The sequence below is a fragment of the Lepisma saccharinum genome, chromosome 17, assembly GCF_977018435.1.
Source record: "Lepisma saccharinum chromosome 17, izLepSacc3.1, whole genome shotgun sequence".
Classification (NCBI taxonomy): Eukaryota; Metazoa; Arthropoda; class Insecta; order Zygentoma; family Lepismatidae; genus Lepisma; species Lepisma saccharinum.
Window position 1 is genome coordinate 23878585 of NC_139245.1, and position 20399 is coordinate 23898983.

The following is a 20399-nucleotide window of genomic DNA, read 5'->3' on the forward strand; positions in this document are numbered from 1 at the left end:
GGGTGAGGAAGATGCAACATTATGAAGTAATTGCTGTAGGATGGATAAAAGATACCTGCAATATTATTAACCCCTCAAGGCAGGACAACAGACACATGCATGATTGACTTCAAATTGCTGCCAAATGCCATTTATTGGTGATAGAAACTGTTTTAATCAGTTAACCTGAAGAATGTTAGCCTTTACTACCACCTACAGGGAAGTAAGAAAACTACTTGCACAACATTGTTTTCGTAAGTCAAACTTTACAATGGTTGCTTGTCCTAACTGGTAAGTGATGTGGTATTAGTTTTGATTTGGCTTCCAATAGTGCCGAAGGTGCAGAAAGAGAATTTACTCGCTTGAAAATACCTCCAGAGGTTCAGCAGGTGGAGCTTTTAAATCCCGGCCTGAGGGATTAAATCACCAGTGTTATACAGATACACTATTGAATTTCAATTTACAAGTGTAGGTTGAGGTAGAGAACAAATTTGTATTTATGCATCCAATGCATTCTTTTTATCCTAAAACCAAAAGGGAAACCAAAAAAAGTTAACGGACAATATAAAAATACAGAAAAATCAATACCTTTAATATTTTTTTGTATTAACAGTACACACATTAATTTACATTTTTATCTTTAAAAAAGTGCAACACTACCAGCACTATTAATAGGTTATATCTAGGAAATGGAATCTAAAATTCAGTAGTGTGAAGAAAGAAAAAAAAAAGTTAAAAATTTTAAATGCGAGAACAGTTCAGTTTTGACTGCTAATTATTTCACTGTTTTATATTAAAAATATTATAATTGTCTCAAGTTAAAAGCCATCCTTTGAATACAAAAGTAACATTTTCTGGCTAGATGTATTGGAATGTCTTGATTATTTGTCTACGCGACAAAAAATACAAGCCTTCCTTTATTGCTTTCATAAGTCTCCCACACAGCACTTATTCATATCACCAATCACATTTCTTGGCACTAATACAATTCAATCACTTCAGATCTCTCACAATCTGCACTCTCATTACACACACACAAACTGGTGCAAACATTTCATAATATACTTGTAACAGTCCATTAAATATTGGAATAAAACAACTTTCACAAACGGTTCTTTTCAAGTTCACAGCACATACTTGCCCAGCAACACTATCAGTATGGACATTAAGCCAGTGGCCTGCACTTCGGCTATCTTGGATCCTGAGTTGTTGCCGTCTACATCACTGCGAGATCCTGGGGAGTTCGTGCACACATCATCGCAGTCCCCTGCTTCGCAAATGTCACATATGTGAGCCTCTTGTGGCTCATAGAACATGCGTGCTCTTCGTGCTGAAATGGATAAAATGTTTTGAAAGTGTAAAGTGACAAAAATTATTAGTATTTGAAATAAGGATAATAAGTAGGGGAGTGATAAAGTAATTACACACTATCAGTATCAGTTGATGTAGGTATATTGGTTTATGAGTAAAATTACCAATATGTGTATAAATTACCTGGAATTTAGCTTACAACCCTTTCATTGTTATTTTTATGAATATAAATTAGAGCAGAAGTGATACCAATACGGATGCTGATACTTGGAAACAAACAATTTAAAGCATTTTCAAATATTTATAAAGTCTTAATTTCTCACAAGATAATTATTTACTTACAAAATCCATTATTCCCCACCATACTCTTGGCATAATAACCTTTTGGAGCCCAAGGCCATTTTCACAGGTAACCCCCTTGGTGCCAGAGACGATTTTGAGCAAAATGCAGAGTTTCAATGAAATTAGTGTAGATCTGAGGCTAATTGCCCTAGAGAGATGAATGATATACCGTTGTACGCGGAATGAATCAGATTCAGATAATATAAAATTTGTGCACATTCGGCGTATATATAATTTTTTAAAAAAGAAAATTGGGGTTTTCCCCAGCGTGGCTCAAACTTCCATTCTTATGACACAGTTTCAACAACTGCAACTCTTACCCCACCCCCCCCAAACCCCTACCCCCTGCACGGAAAACATTCCTTTTGACCTCGGGGTACCGATGAACAAACTTACTTCGAATGCAGTTATCGGCAAAATTTTTCCCGTGAAAAAATACTAAAGAAGTTCCTTTTTCCCGCCATTTTTATGAAAAAAAAACGTGCAACAATCATTTCTGCGAAGTTATAATGTAAAAACTACAACCTTGACAAAGCGTCTCGATCGAGATGATCGGGCACACAAGGGTTACCTAAGAGCATCTCGATCGAGACTATCTGGCACCAAAAGGTTAATGAAACAGGTGCATTTTACTTATTTTCACCAGTTTTGCGTGAAAAAAATGGGTTTTGTGATTACATATCAGGTATTTTAATATTCTGATTTAATTCTTGACTATTTTAAAGCAGAATATTAAATCGATGCATTTAATTGGGCCTGAAATACTTGTACACCAATATTAATAATTATTTTGAACAACTTTTAATTATTACAATTTTCAAGCATCGGTATCTGTGGGTAAATATAAGCGTATTGGTAGAGGCACATATTTTTGGTAAATAAAATAAAATTTCGGTACTATAGCAGTGAAAAATCTCTTCAAAAGTGGTGTTTAATATGACATTTTTGTTTTAAAATTGTGAATATATTGCTAAATTTGATTTAAAAACTGCACTTATTACACAAAATAAACATATAACTTCTAATAGCACATTTATGTAGTTACCAGAGTATTACGTTTAACCCTGCGTAAAGGGTTAAACTTCTCAAATATTTACAGCAGAATTAATCAATATGCTAAAGGTCCCGGGTTCGATCCCCGTCCGGTTCAAATCCGGGAACTTTTCTAACGTTGGAAGCGGCCCCAGAGCCCAACCAGCATCGAATAACATGGGTACCTAGGGGAAACCCTGGGGGGTAAAGGCAGTCTGGGGCGTGGTGCTGATCACATCACCCCCACTCACGACCGAATCAAGAAAGTGTGGGGCGTTACCCCCATACCCCCTATACGCCTTCAAGGCATGGTGCTAAGCACAGGGAAACAATTTACCTTTTTACCGTGAATTGCATAACTCGCAGGATAATTCAAACTTCAGAAAGTGTCGCGTCTGTATATAAATGGTAAATTTCGTGTTTAAGAGTCTATTTCGCATTTTGCAGTTTTATTTCGTGACAAAACAAGGTAGGAAAATGCACCCCACACCTTTCAGAAACATGAAACATTAACATTGCAATATGTTATTTCAAAATATGCATGCCTCTAAATATCGTTTCAAAGTGATATCAGCTCCACCCTAATTGCTATGAGCAAATTTCCAATTTTACAAAATAAATTAAAAATGTAATGTCTTTGAATACTTACTTGAGTCATAATAGTCATATAGCGTTACAGGAACAGGCTTCTGCTTTGCAACTTTGTGGGTCCTAAAGGCGGAGACAGTTGGACAGTACTCCTCCTTAGTCATCTAAAAAAAGAAAAATGGTGTATGCGCCAGTGCTTTCCATTAATCTCTCAAAGTTACTTATTAAGAGAAAGTTAATAATTTCACATTTACCTTATTTTAATGTTCCAAAATACTATGGTACTATCTACTGCAATAATCAAAACAAGATACCTGTCATATATGATTTTATGTTTTTAGTTTATAATCGTGTTTACAACTGATCAAAAAAGAAGATAGGAATCTAATTTAGCAACTATTTTCCTGCAGTTAGCAGTTACTTTTCATTCAGTAATGAAATTAATTTCTTTCAAGAGTTGTACTCACCTTGTCGAAATACATAACCACCACCGTCTCTCCATCCTTTGTCTCTACTTTCTTAACATGCTGTGAAACCTCCAGGCTTGGCAGAGAGTCTCGATCAACAGTGAAACCAGAAGGTAGGGTCACCTCCATCACTGCCATGTTGCTCTCATTTTCACCAATGAAACTGCAAGTAAACGGACATTCAGTACCTATCTTTGTAAAGTCAATGTTCAAATTCAAAAACCTGAAAAACTTAAGCATCCTAAATTCTCAATAGATTCAAGGATGGTGAAATGTTGGAATACTTGATTGATTTATTTGCTTTATTTTACTTCACTTTTTGTGCCACTTTTGGCGAAGATGGGGATATGTGATGATATGAATGAATGGACACTCGCAAACATCTAGGCCAGGATTCGAACCCGGGACCCCTAAGATTGCTAACCACTCTGCAATGGGGCCAACAAATGTTGGTGTACAAATGCCGTATGAACTCTCCCATTTTAAACATAGTGAACCCCTGAAGTATTGAGAACTTTTTAAAGACATTTGCAAACTTATTTTCAAGGAAAGAAAGTATGAGTCCAATCATCCAGGGACATTGGGTCTACTTTTATTATTTTTATTTAACCCTTTACTAGATGATTGTGTCAAGCAACAGTCTTGCATGCAACAGCGGCGTATACTCTGGGTCACCTAGATAATCGGAGATGACCCGGCTATAATTTTTTAAAAAGTTGTTTGTTTTTTCTTCGCAATATTTTTCGAACCAATCTTTGATTCACATATTTCTTTGCTACCAGCGTGCAAATGTTTTCAACTGTTTGCCGCGGAATGTCCGTGAGGCTTTTTCTCCAGCTGGTGGAATCTGGTGACGTCAGGGTGAGATTGCACCGGCTCCCTTTTAAATCCCTTGACGGGAGGGAGGGGAAGGAAACACTGCTTCTCAAGCACGGTTATTCCGTGGCAAGGGTAACCTCCTTTTGGAGAGAGTCCATCGGTCGCAATCTCCACCCCAGAGCCTTTGCCGTTCCCTCTTCTGCCATTCTTCCCCAATGGCCTTTGTATCGTAGGAGCTGTGTTGTTTACGACAGGGAAATTTCTCAGGAAACAAAATTCTGGGTTCACAAATTACGTACTGAAAAGGAAAGTAGAGGAAATACATCTGAAAATGCGCAAGAAACAGGGAAATCTGAAAAACATTTGCGAACCAATTCTATGTTAATTCTCATTTTACGTTTGCTTCTGTCTTCCTGATCTCTGCTATTTCAACAGATATTGTCAAAGAAAAAAAAAACTTTAATATTGAAGATGAAGGTAATTAAATAAATTACTCGTAAAATTTGAACTAGAAATTCAAGAAATTACACCGACCTTCATTGCGGAGTGTTAGCACAGCTCCCTTCGACGCCAGAGCTCCAGGGTTCGAATATCGCTCTGGGCATGGGTGTTCTTTGTAAATGTCCCTTCATCAATTTCATATCATCATTCGTAGTGATTAGCCAAAAGTGGCAGAAAAGCGACGTCATATAACAATATAATCTATCGATTAATGCAGTAATTAAACTATTTATATGCTATTTTTTTTTTCATTTTTGTATTTTAAAATGTGTGATTAATTTCTTTGTAGCCTTCAAAACCAGTGAGAGTACTTCTTTCACAGAAATGAATAATTTTTAAAAGGGAAAACTATAAGAAATAAATTATATATATACGTACACATGTATTAGGTAATTTAAGTTGCTTTTCCCCCCTCTTTAGATTAATAATGATCATAATGATAAAAGATGTTTGAATGTAAAATATATAAACAAAAAACGCAATGATTCCAACTTATAGAACCTCGTGCATCGCAGGGAATATAAAGCTGGGAAAGGGAATTTTTCAGCATCCATAGGGAATTTAATTCTGTGTCAAGCAGGAAGGAACCACAATAGAAGATTGGCGCAGGGAATTGAATGCGTGTTGTAGCTATTCCAGAATTTAATATTTGTTTAGCTGTTAGTGGTTTAGTATTCGTGTTAATCCTGTGTTTACTGAAGTTAAAGGCAATGGATATAATACAATATTTGCGTGTGAAAATATTTGGAACGGGATATTTTCCGGAGAAATTGGAAATAATTAATGTAGGTAGGCCAGTAGCATCTCTTGTACCACAGGTCTTGAACTAAACTTCCGTGTATAAAAACAAAAATCGGGAATGCACAAGTAACTGGGGTAACTTGAATTTTACACTTCAATTGAGGTTTTAATTTCACTACCGCATTCCTTTCATTCTTTGTTACAGGTTTTTTCTTATAGATTTATTATATTTTCTTGTTTTATTATTTGAAATTCTAAACGTAGATTAACTGCAAGTGCAATCACAACAATTATTCGACAGTGGTCGCAACAATAAGGTAAAATTTTTAACACATATATTCATAAATCCTGTATGGATGTTGAGGTAAATTTGCAGGGAGACTTCAAGAGTGGGTGAATGAATCAAGCATCTGAGATTACCCACTAGTTAAAACCAGCATACGCCACTGGCATGCAATTAAAATGACTGATCAGTGTATCCTTAGCATCGTTTGGATGTTCTGTTCTACTGCTGCTTGTTTTGCACCATTAAATGCTACATATCATGAGCAATAAAAAAATGTTATTCAAAGGCATGTGTCACTGAAAAATGTACGCACGAAGTCATGTGTCCTTATGTTCTGTAAAAAGTTTTTTAGTTAGTTTTTGTTTGGTTACACCACGAGTACAGTATCGATGAATTGTCTACAATGCCCTTTGTAATCTTGTAAACTGCATGTTAAAAACAAATTAAAGCGTGCAAATTTTCTGCATATCTGAGTGGCTTACAGTTCCAATTTCTATGTACAGTCATTATTATGCTGTAATTTTTTTGTGTAGTGTGTGTTTTATTCATATAAATTATCTGCCACTTTTAACTAATTGCGAGGAGAATGTATGCAGATTATGTGAAATGAATGGATGGACAATCACAGAAACAGTACAAAACAACACCCCCCTTCCTCTTCCTCCTCCAGTGGATTGATTATACGTAGGGAGTATCTGTATTGGCTCAACCCTAACATGCCGTGAAAATAACCAAATATGCAACTCTGCTAGTCAGTTATTGTGGCATCTCCCCCCCCCCCCCCAATTGCAATGTTTTTTTTACTTTTTTTACCTTGAACATATGGACAACTGCAAATGATTGCTGTCTGAATTTCTGTCAACTTGAGGATCCAGGGTGAACAACGGCCATGCTCCTGTAACATTCAGGTTGTACTGGTATGACACTTGGATTATAGCAAATCCTCTTCCTGTGGCTGCAATATCAACTTCTCGAACTTTAGGAGGCAACTGCATTAAGAGAAAAAAAAACATCAACAGAGTTACAATTTAACAGTCAGTCCTATGGTAAATAGTATGGATGGATATATTTAGATGGAAAACAGACAGGAGAAAAGTAAATATGAATTACTGACCACTCTGCACTAAAAGAAAATCTACTTAGTCAGATGAGTACATAATCACTTAATCAAAATCAGCAAATTTTCTTCAGGTGCTATATAAAATATTTGGAAATGTGATGATAAAATGGTTGATAAGATTAATGATTCTAAATTTCCATAATTTTATTTGAGTGCACAAACTGCTACTTCTATTATTCATAAGAACGTAAAGACATAATTATGTACCCTCTCTAGGAAAAATACATTTCTATATGCACCTGAATGTTTGTTAAGTCTCAAAACCCATCATCACAGACACAATAAGCAGATGAAATGAACCATTCGTGTTCTACATGATGGAATGTATGTACTTACATCAGATCTGTACACTATTGATATCAGCTGGCTCATTAGCCATGTGTGTTAAATGGTCAACTTTTGATCTCACTACCAAATATCCTGGGTGTGATCTTTGTGACTTTGCGATTAGCCTAAGTTGCAGAAAAGCAATGCTAAGTTATAAATATACAAAATATATACATTTGATATCAGTACTTCATCATTATATTGGTAAAGAATTCATACCAGTCCACCACTAAAACTATTAATTTTTAAAAGAATGCAATGGTATATAATAGAACAATAGTGCATTGTATTTTCTCAGATGATGTAAGAATGGAAAACAGGCAAAAACAGCCAAAGTAAATGTCTATATTCATGGTACAAATATAAAGTTCACTTCTTTCTATAAAATACTTCGGCATTATTTGTGAAAAAATACCACATCACACTCAATTCCAACTAATTGGAGTTGCCAAAATCAGTAGATAACTAACATTCTTTCACAAGCAACACTGAATTATTATTTTAACAATTAGTTTTCTTACTAAGAGCGAGTTTTACCTACATTGTGCCATATAGCTCAGTATAAATGCAGTCAGAATGTCACTTGTACCAGGGTATATCAATTAAATACATACTAACCACAATTTCTAATCCTGACAATGTTGTTGCAAAGCAAAAGAAATATTGGTAATTACATAAAAATAAGAAAAAATGTGTTTTGCAGTCTATCCCCACTCATATTTTTAATATCAATCGTTATTAATGGAGCAAGACTTTTACAGGCAAAGAAAAACTTACCTCGTGTTTCTGCAAGATCATTTTGTTTGCGGCATTAATGGATATTGTCTTGGGCTCTGACCCTTGGTAGGAGAATCTTACTGTGATGTCTGTTGGTCCTCCATTTAGTTTTTCAGCCAACTGGGCCAGCGCAAATATTCCAAGCACTGTATCCTGGAAGAAAATGGTTAATATATGAACATGAAAAAGTTAAATTTGACGTAGAGTTTAATGGTATTAATATAATAATGCATTCAAAATGTAATCAAGCTAAACATTCAAACATTAAATTTTTTTACGAGTACAGGAAAACCTCGTTAATACGATATTGGTTAATACGAAGTACCCTTTAATCCGAAGTTCTTCCCATTCCCCAGCCGATAAGATAGGATTTATAATGTATTTCAGTACGGATAAATCGAAATACGGATAATTTTTAATACGAAGTTGTTTACAAGACCCTTCCGCAAAACTGGTTTCGCTTAATTCGAAGTATACACCTGCGTAAGTCGACAAGAGAAGATCGAATGTGGAGAGAGCTTGGACGTTATTTTAACTTGACCTTGACATGTTTCCTTGTCCTAAGACCTGCTAACAACTCGAGGGAAGTAGCCCGAAATGCCCGCTGGACATTGACATTCTTTGTCAATGTGCATGGGAGGTCAAGCTCTTTCCCCGCTGAATGCGCCACCTTGGAAATATTCACCAGTGCTAGATGAGAAATGCGAGATAAGATCGCACGAATGTTCCAAAATACAAGACGCGTGGCGCCTGGAAGTCTCACCCATCTGTCTAGCTCTGAGCTCGAGATACAGCAATTTCCCGTGAGCGAGCAACTTTTGGCCTGGTAGCCGACAACTTCCGGTAACCACTTTCATTAAAAGCATGTTCTTTGTGCCCTGTAGAACTTCATTATAAAAAGGGAAACTGGTACAGATAATCAAAGCCGCCTAGGCCAACTAAAGATCGTCAACCCGCTTAATGCGTTGTCATCTAGGTTTCCCGCAAAAGTTGACGTCGATATTACGTATGTTGCAACTCCAGTTTCCCATTTCATACGTTTTCCAACTGTGTCGGTCATAAAATTTGCCAAAACAGTGTTTTGTTGTCTGCGTGACTTCTCCCCTTTTGCTATCAGCAAACGGGGGGGGGGGGGGGGGGGGGGTCCGTTGCTAATTGTTTCGGCCACAATTTTCTTGCTCGTGTGCGCACACTGGCTCCTTTCCTTAGGCGTCTAAAAAAAAAGCAAACAGTTCTGAATACCTTCTTCAAAACGAACAAAAACCGCATGATAAGTAAAAGAAAAGTGACCCCTTTCCTTCTCCTACAAGAGCTTATTATCCGCCACTGGTGTGCATCATAATGCGATAATTGCAGAATTCAGGTCCCTCTTTCTTGATTGAATGCAGCTGTCTGGATAGGAAATATTGCCCGTATTATTGTCTGTTGCAGGGACGTCGTTAGGGGGGGGGCCTGCGGGGGCTTTGGCCCCGGCAGTTGTAACTCTGGCCCCCGCAAACAAAATTTTGATCGATTAAAAGTTATCCTAAATTAATACTACATATTATTTTCTGGTAAATTTGTAGCAGAGTTGGAAACACTGTTCCGAAGAAAATCTTCGGAAGCAAATGTAGGACAGCAAAATTCCACCCTTTCCTTGCTTACCAGATTATAACCAAGGTCATAAAATCTGCCTGCTTAGAGGTTATTACCCTTGCCCTAAGTTCCTGGAAACCAGAGATCCGACCCTTTTGTTGCAAATGACCCTTCCAATACAGATGGAATCAAATACTCCGCCGTGGCCGAGCGGTCAACAGTAGGTGGTCGAGCGACATAGGCTATGGAGAGAGTTCTCCAGTACTGACATTGTTCTGAGATTTAAAATTGCTCTATGCTTCAGCTTCAGAGCCACAGATTAGCTTTGTGTTCTTGCTTGCGAGCAAGGTCTGCTATCGGGTTCCTACGGTCACTGTGTATTTGTTCGTGTGTGGGAAGAGTTCTAGCGTTGTTGTGCATTTCCATCTTGAATGGATAAATTTATCAAAACTGGATATTTTAAAACTATCTCAAAACATGTGGAAGATGACGGCAATGAAGAGGGTGTTGGTCCAAGTTCTGACGTTCCAAAGTTAGACAAAACAAGTGAATGTACTAATGTGAAAACAATTACTGATCTTGGGTAGATAATCCTAGGCAACCACTTTTGCAAAACTATCCAAATACTACGTTCGGAAAGCGAAAGCGGTCATTTCAAAAACACTGGTTTGCATCTGCGCCGTGGCTAGAATATACTGTGGCACTTGACGCATGCTTTTGTTTTCCATGCCGTAAATTTGGCACAGATTCAGGATATGCAGAACCAAATTTCAGGAAAATAGGGATGCGCAACTGGAAGAAAGCATGTGAAAAAATCAAGGAACACAAAGGAACGTCATACTATCTAAAATGCATGGAACTGTGGGCGAATTACAAAGTGAGTACCAATTACTTTTGTAAAACAATTATATATGTGTGTGTGTGTGTGTGTGTGTGTGTATGTTCGTAGATTAAATTTAAAAAATGAAATATGTGTATGTCTGTATCCAGTGTTCAAATTGAAAAAATGCTGAGGGAAAAATTTCACAGCTTCCCTATTCTAATTTTGAGAATTGTACCTGACAGAAAGCCAACTGCGTTGGGCAGAAATTTCTCTAGGGGAGGGGTTTCAAGAATCCCGTATCTAAAACATACGGACTGATTTATATCAATTTCTTGGGTTCAAAGTAAATAACACAAAGTTTCCAATCACTGACGAACGAAGGAACAAAGCTAATCTCCACTGTCTAGAGCAGGGGTTCCCAAACATTTTCGTTTCACGGCGCCCTTCGTGTTTCAAGATTTTTCCACAGCGCCTACGTCATGAATGTAGGCCTATCTAGTACTTGCTTTGATTGACTGAATTGATGTTTTAAGTCCATGCATAGTAAGGCTAATTGGGACTGGACCTACAGTTTAAAGTGGGATCCGAACCACTATGTGACTCCACCGGGTAACGAACCCGGGACCCCTTAATTACAAGATGGCGAACTCTAACACTACGCCACCGGTTAGGCCCTATGTAACACTTGTAACGCTCTGTTAGTGTGCTTACGTTGCTTGCCTTAAGTTAAAAAATAAACATATTTAAAATTCAGAAACATGTTTTATGTAACAAGTACAAAATAAGAACATGTATTTGGAACAATCATATCGATGACTGAATTTCATTGAAAATATTGGAACATCACGCGGCGGCCCCGTAAGCCTACCAGGGCGCCGCGGCGCACACTTTGGGAACCACTGGTCTAGAGATTACAATTTCTGTAAAACTGAGTCCTAGGTTTGAATCCTGAAGGAGATATTATTTTCTTTCATTATTACAATAACTTGTTATCGTAATCAAAAATAGTTTAAAGTCCATTTTATGCTCAAATATATTAATTGGAACTGGATTTATAATGTCAATTGGACTCCGACCCATTGTGTAATGTGCCTCCACCGGGACTTGAACCTGGCACTCTTTGGTTATAAAGGAACGTGGTAAACCACACCTGGGAGGCCCACCGTGGTGAACGTGTCATTATAAGAAATATGCAATATAAAGCGAAAATGTGAATTTATTCTTGAGAATGTTAAAAAACAACAAGAAAAACCAGAATATTTGAGTCGCTAATAATATTCTGCATATTACATATAATTGTGATGGCCGTTTGCGAGTTTTTCTTCATTAATTGCCATTCATAATCGTCAACATTGCGATTAACTAAAAGAAACAAAAAAGCGGTACAAAATTTGAAAAATAAAATATACATAGAATAAAAGTAAATGGCAATTAATGAAGGAAAACTTACAAATGAACTGAAAAGAAAGGTAATAACAAGTTGATATTTACTACCTACTTTTGGGCTTTTTGAAGTTGTCATTTTTGGCGCCAATTTACCTGTCTATTTAGCATGGTTTGTGGCTATTAAAAACGCACTCCCTACTGATAACACGAACTGAGACAGAAATAAACAAAGTGTGAAAATACCTAAGTCAGTGTCTTCATGACACTTGTACAAACCACCAACGTCGTTTTGCGATAATGCAGGGTGCAAGTTTAGAGGTGCACAATTTTCGAAAGAAATGTGGCACGCGTCCTATTTTTCCTATTACATCTTGATACATTGGTGTACACATGGGTGAGCTGATGAGGCTACAACTCTCCCGAAACTTTGAGAAAAACAAAATTTTGAAATGAAATCTGTAAAGAACTCGTGAAAAAAAAAAAAAAAATTGGTAAGTGCAACCCCCACACCCCCTAAAATGACCCTAGATACCACTTCTCTCTTTGAACAACTTTAAAAAGGAATCCCAAAAGTGGTAATTACCAAATATTTTATATTGTCTCTCTCCACCTCCCCTCCGAAAGAAAATCCTGCGTACGTTTGTGTTTGGAGGAGAGTTACAAATCACTCGCGTAATGTAAAGTGCTGCTTGCGATGGAATACTGCTAGAATTTAAATTTGAAAATAATTTCAATGTTAAAGGCGTCATCATTATTACTATTATTAATATGATTTTGTAACGTCCTATTATTGTTATCATTACGTCCCTGCCTAAATTCGCAGCCAGAAATACGATTGATTGATTGAGTTATTGTTTTAAGTCCACTTTATGCACAGTAAGGCTAATGGGGACTGGACCTACAGTTTAAAGTGGGGTCCGAACCACTATGTGCCTCCACCGGGTATCGAACCCGGGACCCCTTAATTACAAGGCAACGACGCTACATTGCGCCATCGAGGAGGCCCAGAAATACGAATAAAACGCGATCTTCTATCTTCAGGAAAGCAACGTCTTGACAAGGCACAAGGCGGTCCTAAGACCAGCACAAAGCTTGAATGGAGACAATACAACAAGCTTGTTCAACAAATGTTGGCGCGAAGGTTGCGGACAACCAAAGGCGGCACTGCGTCCCAAATACTTTCTGAACTGCCTGTCATAAAATATTCCTGCGAGAGGACAGTCGTCACCTGTCGAACCTGATAAATTGCAAGGAGCGGTCTTTCTTGCTTTAAGGGAACAAGGGAAAGATGGAGAAGATAAAGGGAAGGAAATGACAATCAAATGGTAGAGAAGACTTATCCCTGGGTTGTACCCCTGCTGTTTGAGAGCACAGTTTCTGAAAGGCAATACGCAAATATGGTTAAATTTTCCCTTCCCCAGTAAATCCTTGTTTCAGATTCATTTTGTTCATTCTGCTAGATTTTGCTTCTATCCAGGGTGCCAAGTACCAGAACGGTCCAATGACCTCGGTGACCTCGAGCAAGGAATAACTTGAGTGAGGAGGCAGGAGGGCTTGGGGGGGGGGGGAGGTGGGGCAGATGCAAGAGGACGAAGAAAATGTAGCAGTTTAGTTACATGATGACTCGTGAAAGTAAAATTGTTATTGCTTGCTTGAAAGAATGAAAGATATGAAATTAGTAATATTTTTCTAGTTTGCTTCGCTCTCAATATAACCGTTTCTAATAAGTAACAAATTATAATTGTTATTGTAATTGCCTTTAATTAATTAATTAATTAATTGTAATTTGGTTTTATTATAATTGTTATCCCAAAAAACTGTGTATGTGTGTGTGCGTGTATGTAATATGTTTTGTTAATGATGACATACTGGATACCAAATAATGTAAAAAGTAAAGTGCTCCCCTGTGCTTTTCACCATGCCATGTAGGCGTTTAGAGAGTGTGGAGTTTGGGCTCCATACTTTCTTGATCACGGCCGAAGGTGGCCGCCTTTACCCGCCAGAGTTCCCTCCATGTACCCACTTTATACGACGCTGGGTGGGCGCCCGTGCCGCTTGAACAGATGGGAAAAAATCCCGGTTCACCTCCGCTGGGGATCGAACCCGGGTCTTTCTCATGGTAGTCAGACGCCCTAACGATTGAGTTCTCTGGACACCAAATAATGACTAAAACTATATGCGGGAGTGCTCTGAAAATACTAAATAGTTAAAATCTGAAAATGTGTTGTGCTTATTGATACATAGAAATTATTCTCAGTTGTAATTAATAATGGTAATTATGAAAATATTTCGTTGTGGACTTGTATTACAATTAAAGAACAGGTATAACAGTTTTTTCAGTGATTTTATAGTAAAAAACAGTATGCTATTCAGCGCAGCTTTGTGTGAATTCACTGAAAACCGCAAGCCTTCGCACAGAAGTTTGATATCAAATATAACCAACATGAGATTGAGGTACTATAAAACTATGTTCGTAATATAAAACAAACAACCACACTAAACAGCATTTCTGACCTGCATTCAGCTTTGCCGGAAACAATTTTTCCAATTACAGCAGAGCTGTTACAAGTAGCATTAACGTTACCGGTATCATCTTGTGCGTGTGAACGATCTTTTAGCGTGCACAAGAGATTAAAATCTTACCTCAGAAACAAATCAAACCAAGAGAGAACATCTGCTTTGGCAACCATAAACATAGAACAAGAAATTTCAACGTCATTAAATTTTGATCGTGTCATAGACTCGTTTGCATTACAAACGAAACGACGTCATTCTTTGATAGTTCCAAGAATGTAACTTCCGGTAATGGCCTCGGTCTCAAGATTAGCAATTGCTACGTAAGTAAGCACGAACACAAATGTGTCAACAGTCCACAGCTGCGACTCCTGTATATAGTTTAAAACTGTGTTTACAAGCTTCGTTGTACTGATTTTTGCATGTCTCAGCAGAGAGGAATTTTCAAAAACATCTCTCCTCTGAAAGTGCTAAGCAGATTTCGTAAATTGTGAAAAATGAATATGTGTAAGATTTCATCTGTAGGTTTGTTTGTTTGATTTGTTGTCTTCACTTTATGCACAGAAAGGCTAATCAGGACTGAACTACAGTTTAAAGTGGGATCCGAACCACTGTGCCATTATCTCCACCGGATATCGAACCCGGGACTAGTGTTGCCCACGAGACGAGACTTTGGCCTGTCTCATCTCGTGGAAATGCTGCGAAATGCTGTCTCGTCTCGAAAATATTCGTTTGTCAAAGGGACACATAATCAATCTCGTCTCGTCTCGAATTTTTAAGAGCCTGTCCCGTCTCGTCCCGTGGGTAACACTACCCGGGACCCCTTGATTACAAGGCGACCACCTTACCACTACACCATCGTCGAGGCCCTTTCACCTGTAGGTTTGGAAGAATCCTCATGATGGTTGCATTTGTAGCTGTGTTGATAATAAATGTAGTAGTTTTGTCTTTCCGGAAACTAAATATCAAATATCTTGACAGACAATAATGCAATCCACAGGAGGATTCTCCAGAATAGCTAAATAGGAAAAATCCTGCACAGAATAATTTATCAGATGTCAAGAAATCAGATTAGCACTTCCACAGTAGTTTCGATAAAAAAGAAGTTGTCATTGAGACAGGCAGAAAGTAAAATACATTAAGAAAACTGTAAGGTAATAGTTTAATAGTAGTACTTTCATAAATTGATTTGCTTCCTGAAAATTCTTGAACTCTAATGTTTATTTGACCTCCAGTATTCACATATATATTATATACACTTCGTAGTAGTTTTATATACCAATGCACTATATATGTAGCAATATTATAATGTAATATAATGTACATATAAAACATATCTCTGTGTGTGTGGGGGGGGGGGGGTGCGCATCACACAGAGTTGTTTAACTTTACTGTCTGGTAATATTTGCATAGGAACAATTTGGAGATTTGGCCCCCTCGAACTGATCAACCTAGCTACGTCCCTGGTCTGTTGCATGATAAAAGGTAATACAAGGATCATTTTTTTTTCACACTGCTGATAAAAGTTCGATCTTCGACAACTGCGTTATCTTTAAAATGCTGATGATTTCCCTTCTGCCACCTGCTGCTCTAACTTCCAGCCGGTCTCATGGTGTTTACGCTGCAGCTGGCGCCAGTGTTTAGTCTAGCGTCTGGAAAGCTCTCGCTTGCCGGTAACTGCAATGACTCATCCAGTGCGAAGGAATAAGCGTCATTGTTTTGAATCTCGCAAAGCCATATAATCCCCGCTTTTCTTCAGAACCATTAGCGTGCTGCTGTTAAAAAAAAAAAAAATACGCAATGCTCAATGTAGGAATACATCTGAAAATAAGCAAGTTTCGTAAAGCTTGTTTTTAGTTCATTTTATGCTGATGAGCTAAGCGGGATTAAATATACAGTTTGAAGTGGGATCCAAACCAGAGTGATTATCGAGTGCGGCACGTGTCCTAGGATACACATTCCGTGCAAACAGATCGCAAATTGTGTGTTTACTTTTTCAGAGTGGATTACAATGCAAGTTGAGGAAGAGTTTGAACTAATCCCTGTAAAGGGGGAGGGGGGCGATTATGAAGTTAACTGAAGCAAAGAATACGTGACTTTTTTATGATGTCTTTTTAACAGCCGAACCAGAACGAAATTTACAGCCCCGATTTTTTTGTTTTTTGCCAGGGAAAGGTTGTGTTCTCTCCCAACAGAATCTTCTCTTACCAGTTAATCCTGTAAAGGACAATGTTCTAGTGAATGCACATAAAATCCAATATTCATTCTGTCGGATTATCTCCCGTCTCTTGCTTGCGCCAGTGACTACCCTCAAGATTCTTCCGAGTTTCACTTCTTGCAGTAAACGAGATTGTTTTCCTTTTCCGTAGGTCTCCGTGCAAACGGGTTTCTTATGAACTAAAATTGTAAGAATTTCGTGGAAGAGCAACGACTTTGCACAATTGAAAGAAAATACCGTTTGTTAAAAGACTTTTTGCCACAACATGCATCCCGTGCATAACCAGTTGTATAACTACGCAGGATAAATGGTGTTAACAGTCTCCTTGGAATCTTTGTGTCCGCGTTAAGCTCCGTGTTCTCATTTTGTGTAACATTTTTTACACTTTCTTTAAAACGTACAATATTATTATATAGTACATATAAAGCTTATTTTCTGAGCTACCACCAAGTATAAAACATCCTTTGTGGGGGGAATTTATACTCTACTTTATTTACACCTGAAAACAGGCGGCCATTTTGAAAAGTTTGGATAACTCGAAGTCGTTTAATACGAAGTTGACATTTTTTGGTCCCTTGAACTTCGTATTAACGAGGTTTTCCTGTATACAGTGTGCCAACAAAAAGGGATGTGAAATGCTGATCAAAATCAAGTTGTGTGAAATTTAAACCTGGCAACACTACTAGTTTATATTGTTAGTGTTTTTTTTTGTACAGGGAGGCTACAACACAAGTGTGAAGATGTGAAGACATGGAACCAAGGTGTAACGAAAAATCTTTTCAGGGAAGAATTATTATTTTCTTTGCAATTACATCGCCAGTATTTCGGCACATGCTATCTGTATCTGCAGGCAAAATTCTGGACTGCCAGTGCTGTTGCATGTGACATTTTCACCCGTTAAAATTGCTTTCCCAATCTCGTTAGGTATCTCACACGACCCCTATTGGTTGGAAACAGACTAACATGGTGAAAACTTCAAATTATGTCCTTGTAATAATTTCTCATACCTTTTCTCTTCTGAAATTCTAATTGTAGAAGAAAAATCACTAATTTGTGTCATTTTTTCCCCTATATTTTCCTGTATGGAGTAAACTGCCTATCAAAAGTATTATCAAATATCTCAGCTGACGAAGCTTCTTAATGAGTGAAATAACTGAACACTTCTTACAGATTTGACGCTTGCGAGAGTTATGAAATATTGTACAAGATTCATCTTTCATGTAGTAATTCAAAGAAGAATGATTTGAAATAATTACGTAGGTCTGCTTCTTTTCACACTAACTCATACAAAGCAGGTGTTTATATTTCTCCCTCCCAGAACTAGAACTTAACATCCAGAAGAGTGCTGAAATTCTTAATCATACCTGTGTTGATGCAAAACCACCATTGTTATTTCTCTGCGTAACGAGCCACCTCATTATAGGGAGTGAATCTTCAACGAGCCCACGTTGCAGGTAAGTAAGCATAGCATATGCAGTCATTTCCACATCCACTGAATTTGGCAGGGAATACCAAGGATTTTTCTCGTCTTTTGCTGGAACTGGTTTCTTCCACCACTTCATGTCAGCTGAAAGTACAAAAAAATGTGTGGAAATTTACGTAGATTACACATTCACAAAAAAAGTAGCAAAGAATGATTACAATCTGACACTGTGACCTTACATCATGTTAGGACCAATAATAAAATGTACTAACTCAAGCAACTTGGATCAAATGGTGCATGAAATAAATTCAGTTCCTCAAAAATAGGTTTCCTAGCATTTTTGGCAAAGCTAACTATTCATAGACAGAATAATCAAGACTTTACATTCAGTTCGAGTGTCATTCAAATAACTGAAATATACCTCTGGGGAATTGAACTCAGGACCGCTTGATTACAAGGCAACAGCATTAGGAACCTCTTCTATTATTGTAAACCCAAGATTATATCATCTCCAGCTTTTACATTTTCCTACATTTTAAGTTCTTTATCCATACTGCCCCCCTCCCAAAAGAAAGAAAAAAAACATATTCAAGATTTCATTCTGTATTCACTGTCCGTGTAGTAACACAACGAGGTTCTTTTTATTATTAAGTGTGTAGCACTATGAAAGGAACTTCAAATTTGTTTTTTACGAGTTGCTTGACAACTTCAAACATTAATACTATTCAAACATCCATCTGATGGAGAGACAAAGACAAATCAGGAAAATCACTTTAGAATTGTTACTCCACAAGTAGTTGCCAATGCATGCATATTGAACAAAGAACAGTACCTGTAGAATTTGCTTTGGTTTCCAACAAGGTGAAGAGCAACTCCTTTGAAGGATGCTCTGCAAGGTGAAGTGCGTAACTGCTCAGAGCTATGGCGTAGATGTCATCCAATCCATCAAGATTCCTTGCAATGTAGTCGACTGCTTTATTTATTGTGTTCCTGTATGTAGAAATCAGTTGCTGGAAAAGAAACATGCAATAAATTCAGCATCTTTGACAACTGTAACATTTTGTTTTTCTCAAGTATTAAATACATTTCAGATTGAACAGATTTTTCAATATTGGTAACATTGGTCAATATAGGCATATGTATATACAGGGTTATTCCAAGAATTTCATGTGGGGACTGTGGGTACAATGAGAGTTCAGTTCTACCAGATGCATCTCCAACACATCCTCAGATGTCAATTCCTAGCGTACAAACAGCTAGTGTATTTGAACTGCTTGACCCAGTGTGCAATGCAGTTCCTATGCCGTGCACTTACCAAATTTGGTCTGAAAGTCTCATGACAACTTCTGTTTGAATTCAACCTCCCTTATAGCCAACCTTCATGGTGAGTGTGTTGTGATTGAGCATAATATTATGTATAATCATGTAGCTACGAGGAAGAAGAACAAAATGTTCAATAGTCTGTTGTTGATTCAGGTAGAGTTAATTTTTGGATTTCTTGGACACCATGTTTTACATGTGTTGAAAGATTATTAAAGCTAGTTTGTGTTTTACGTACAGGATGTATTTTATAGTATCTATCCATGTTTAATTTGTACCTAAGCATTCCAACCACTCTGAACGTTTCAGAGTGGATATCACCTACTCTACAATAGCGGGGGTCCTGGGTTAAGATCTCAGCCTGGGTATAGGTGTTCTTTGTGAGTATCTCTTCATCAATTTCATCATTTATCCTCACTGTTGCAATTAACCAAAAGTGGCAGAAAGGCAACGTTAAGTAAAAAAAAAAAAACAAGGTGTCCCAGATTCAATATCAAAGGAGGCATGCATACAGACAAGAACTTTAGGCCTTTGTTTTTAATTTCCTTGCATGAATGAATCTTACCACAGATGTTTCTTTTTAATAACCATTTATATAAGTGTTCTGTAAACAGCCTATAACTTTGTGCAAAACCATGAAATTTTGTTATTTTTATGAAAAATGTGTATGTAATTCATGTACTCCAGTTTTGTGAAGTAAATGTCTATGTTGTTTCCATAAAGTGAAACCCACTGCAGTGACATATTTTCATACATCAAGTAACAAAGTGAATGAACTATTCAAGTTTTTCATGAATTATTTGTAATTTTATGTCATACGGTGGAATATGTTATTGCTGATATTGGTCAA

At 37.4% G+C, this 20399-nt stretch overlaps 1 protein-coding gene across 2 annotated transcripts in view; it reads right to left on the bottom strand.

Moving 5' to 3' along the window:
- Positions 1–550: 550 nt before the first annotated feature.
- LOC146001616 (CD109 antigen-like) overlaps positions 551–20399 on the bottom strand; it is a 123742-nt gene continuing 103893 nt past the window's right edge. For both annotated transcript variants that reach the window (XM_083139150.1, XM_083139151.1), the window contains exons 22-28: positions 19062–19239; positions 18171–18373; positions 8291–8443; positions 6880–7055; positions 3720–3882; positions 3314–3416; positions 551–1309 (exon numbers count right to left, since the gene is read on the bottom strand). In XM_083139150.1, coding sequence (XP_082995276.1) covers positions 1104–1309; positions 3314–3416; positions 3720–3882; positions 6880–7055; positions 8291–8443; positions 18171–18373; positions 19062–19239 — 1182 coding nt within the window. In that variant the 3' untranslated portion in view covers positions 551–1103. The remainder of the gene's footprint in view (positions 1310–3313; positions 3417–3719; positions 3883–6879; positions 7056–8290; positions 8444–18170; positions 18374–19061; positions 19240–20399) is intronic.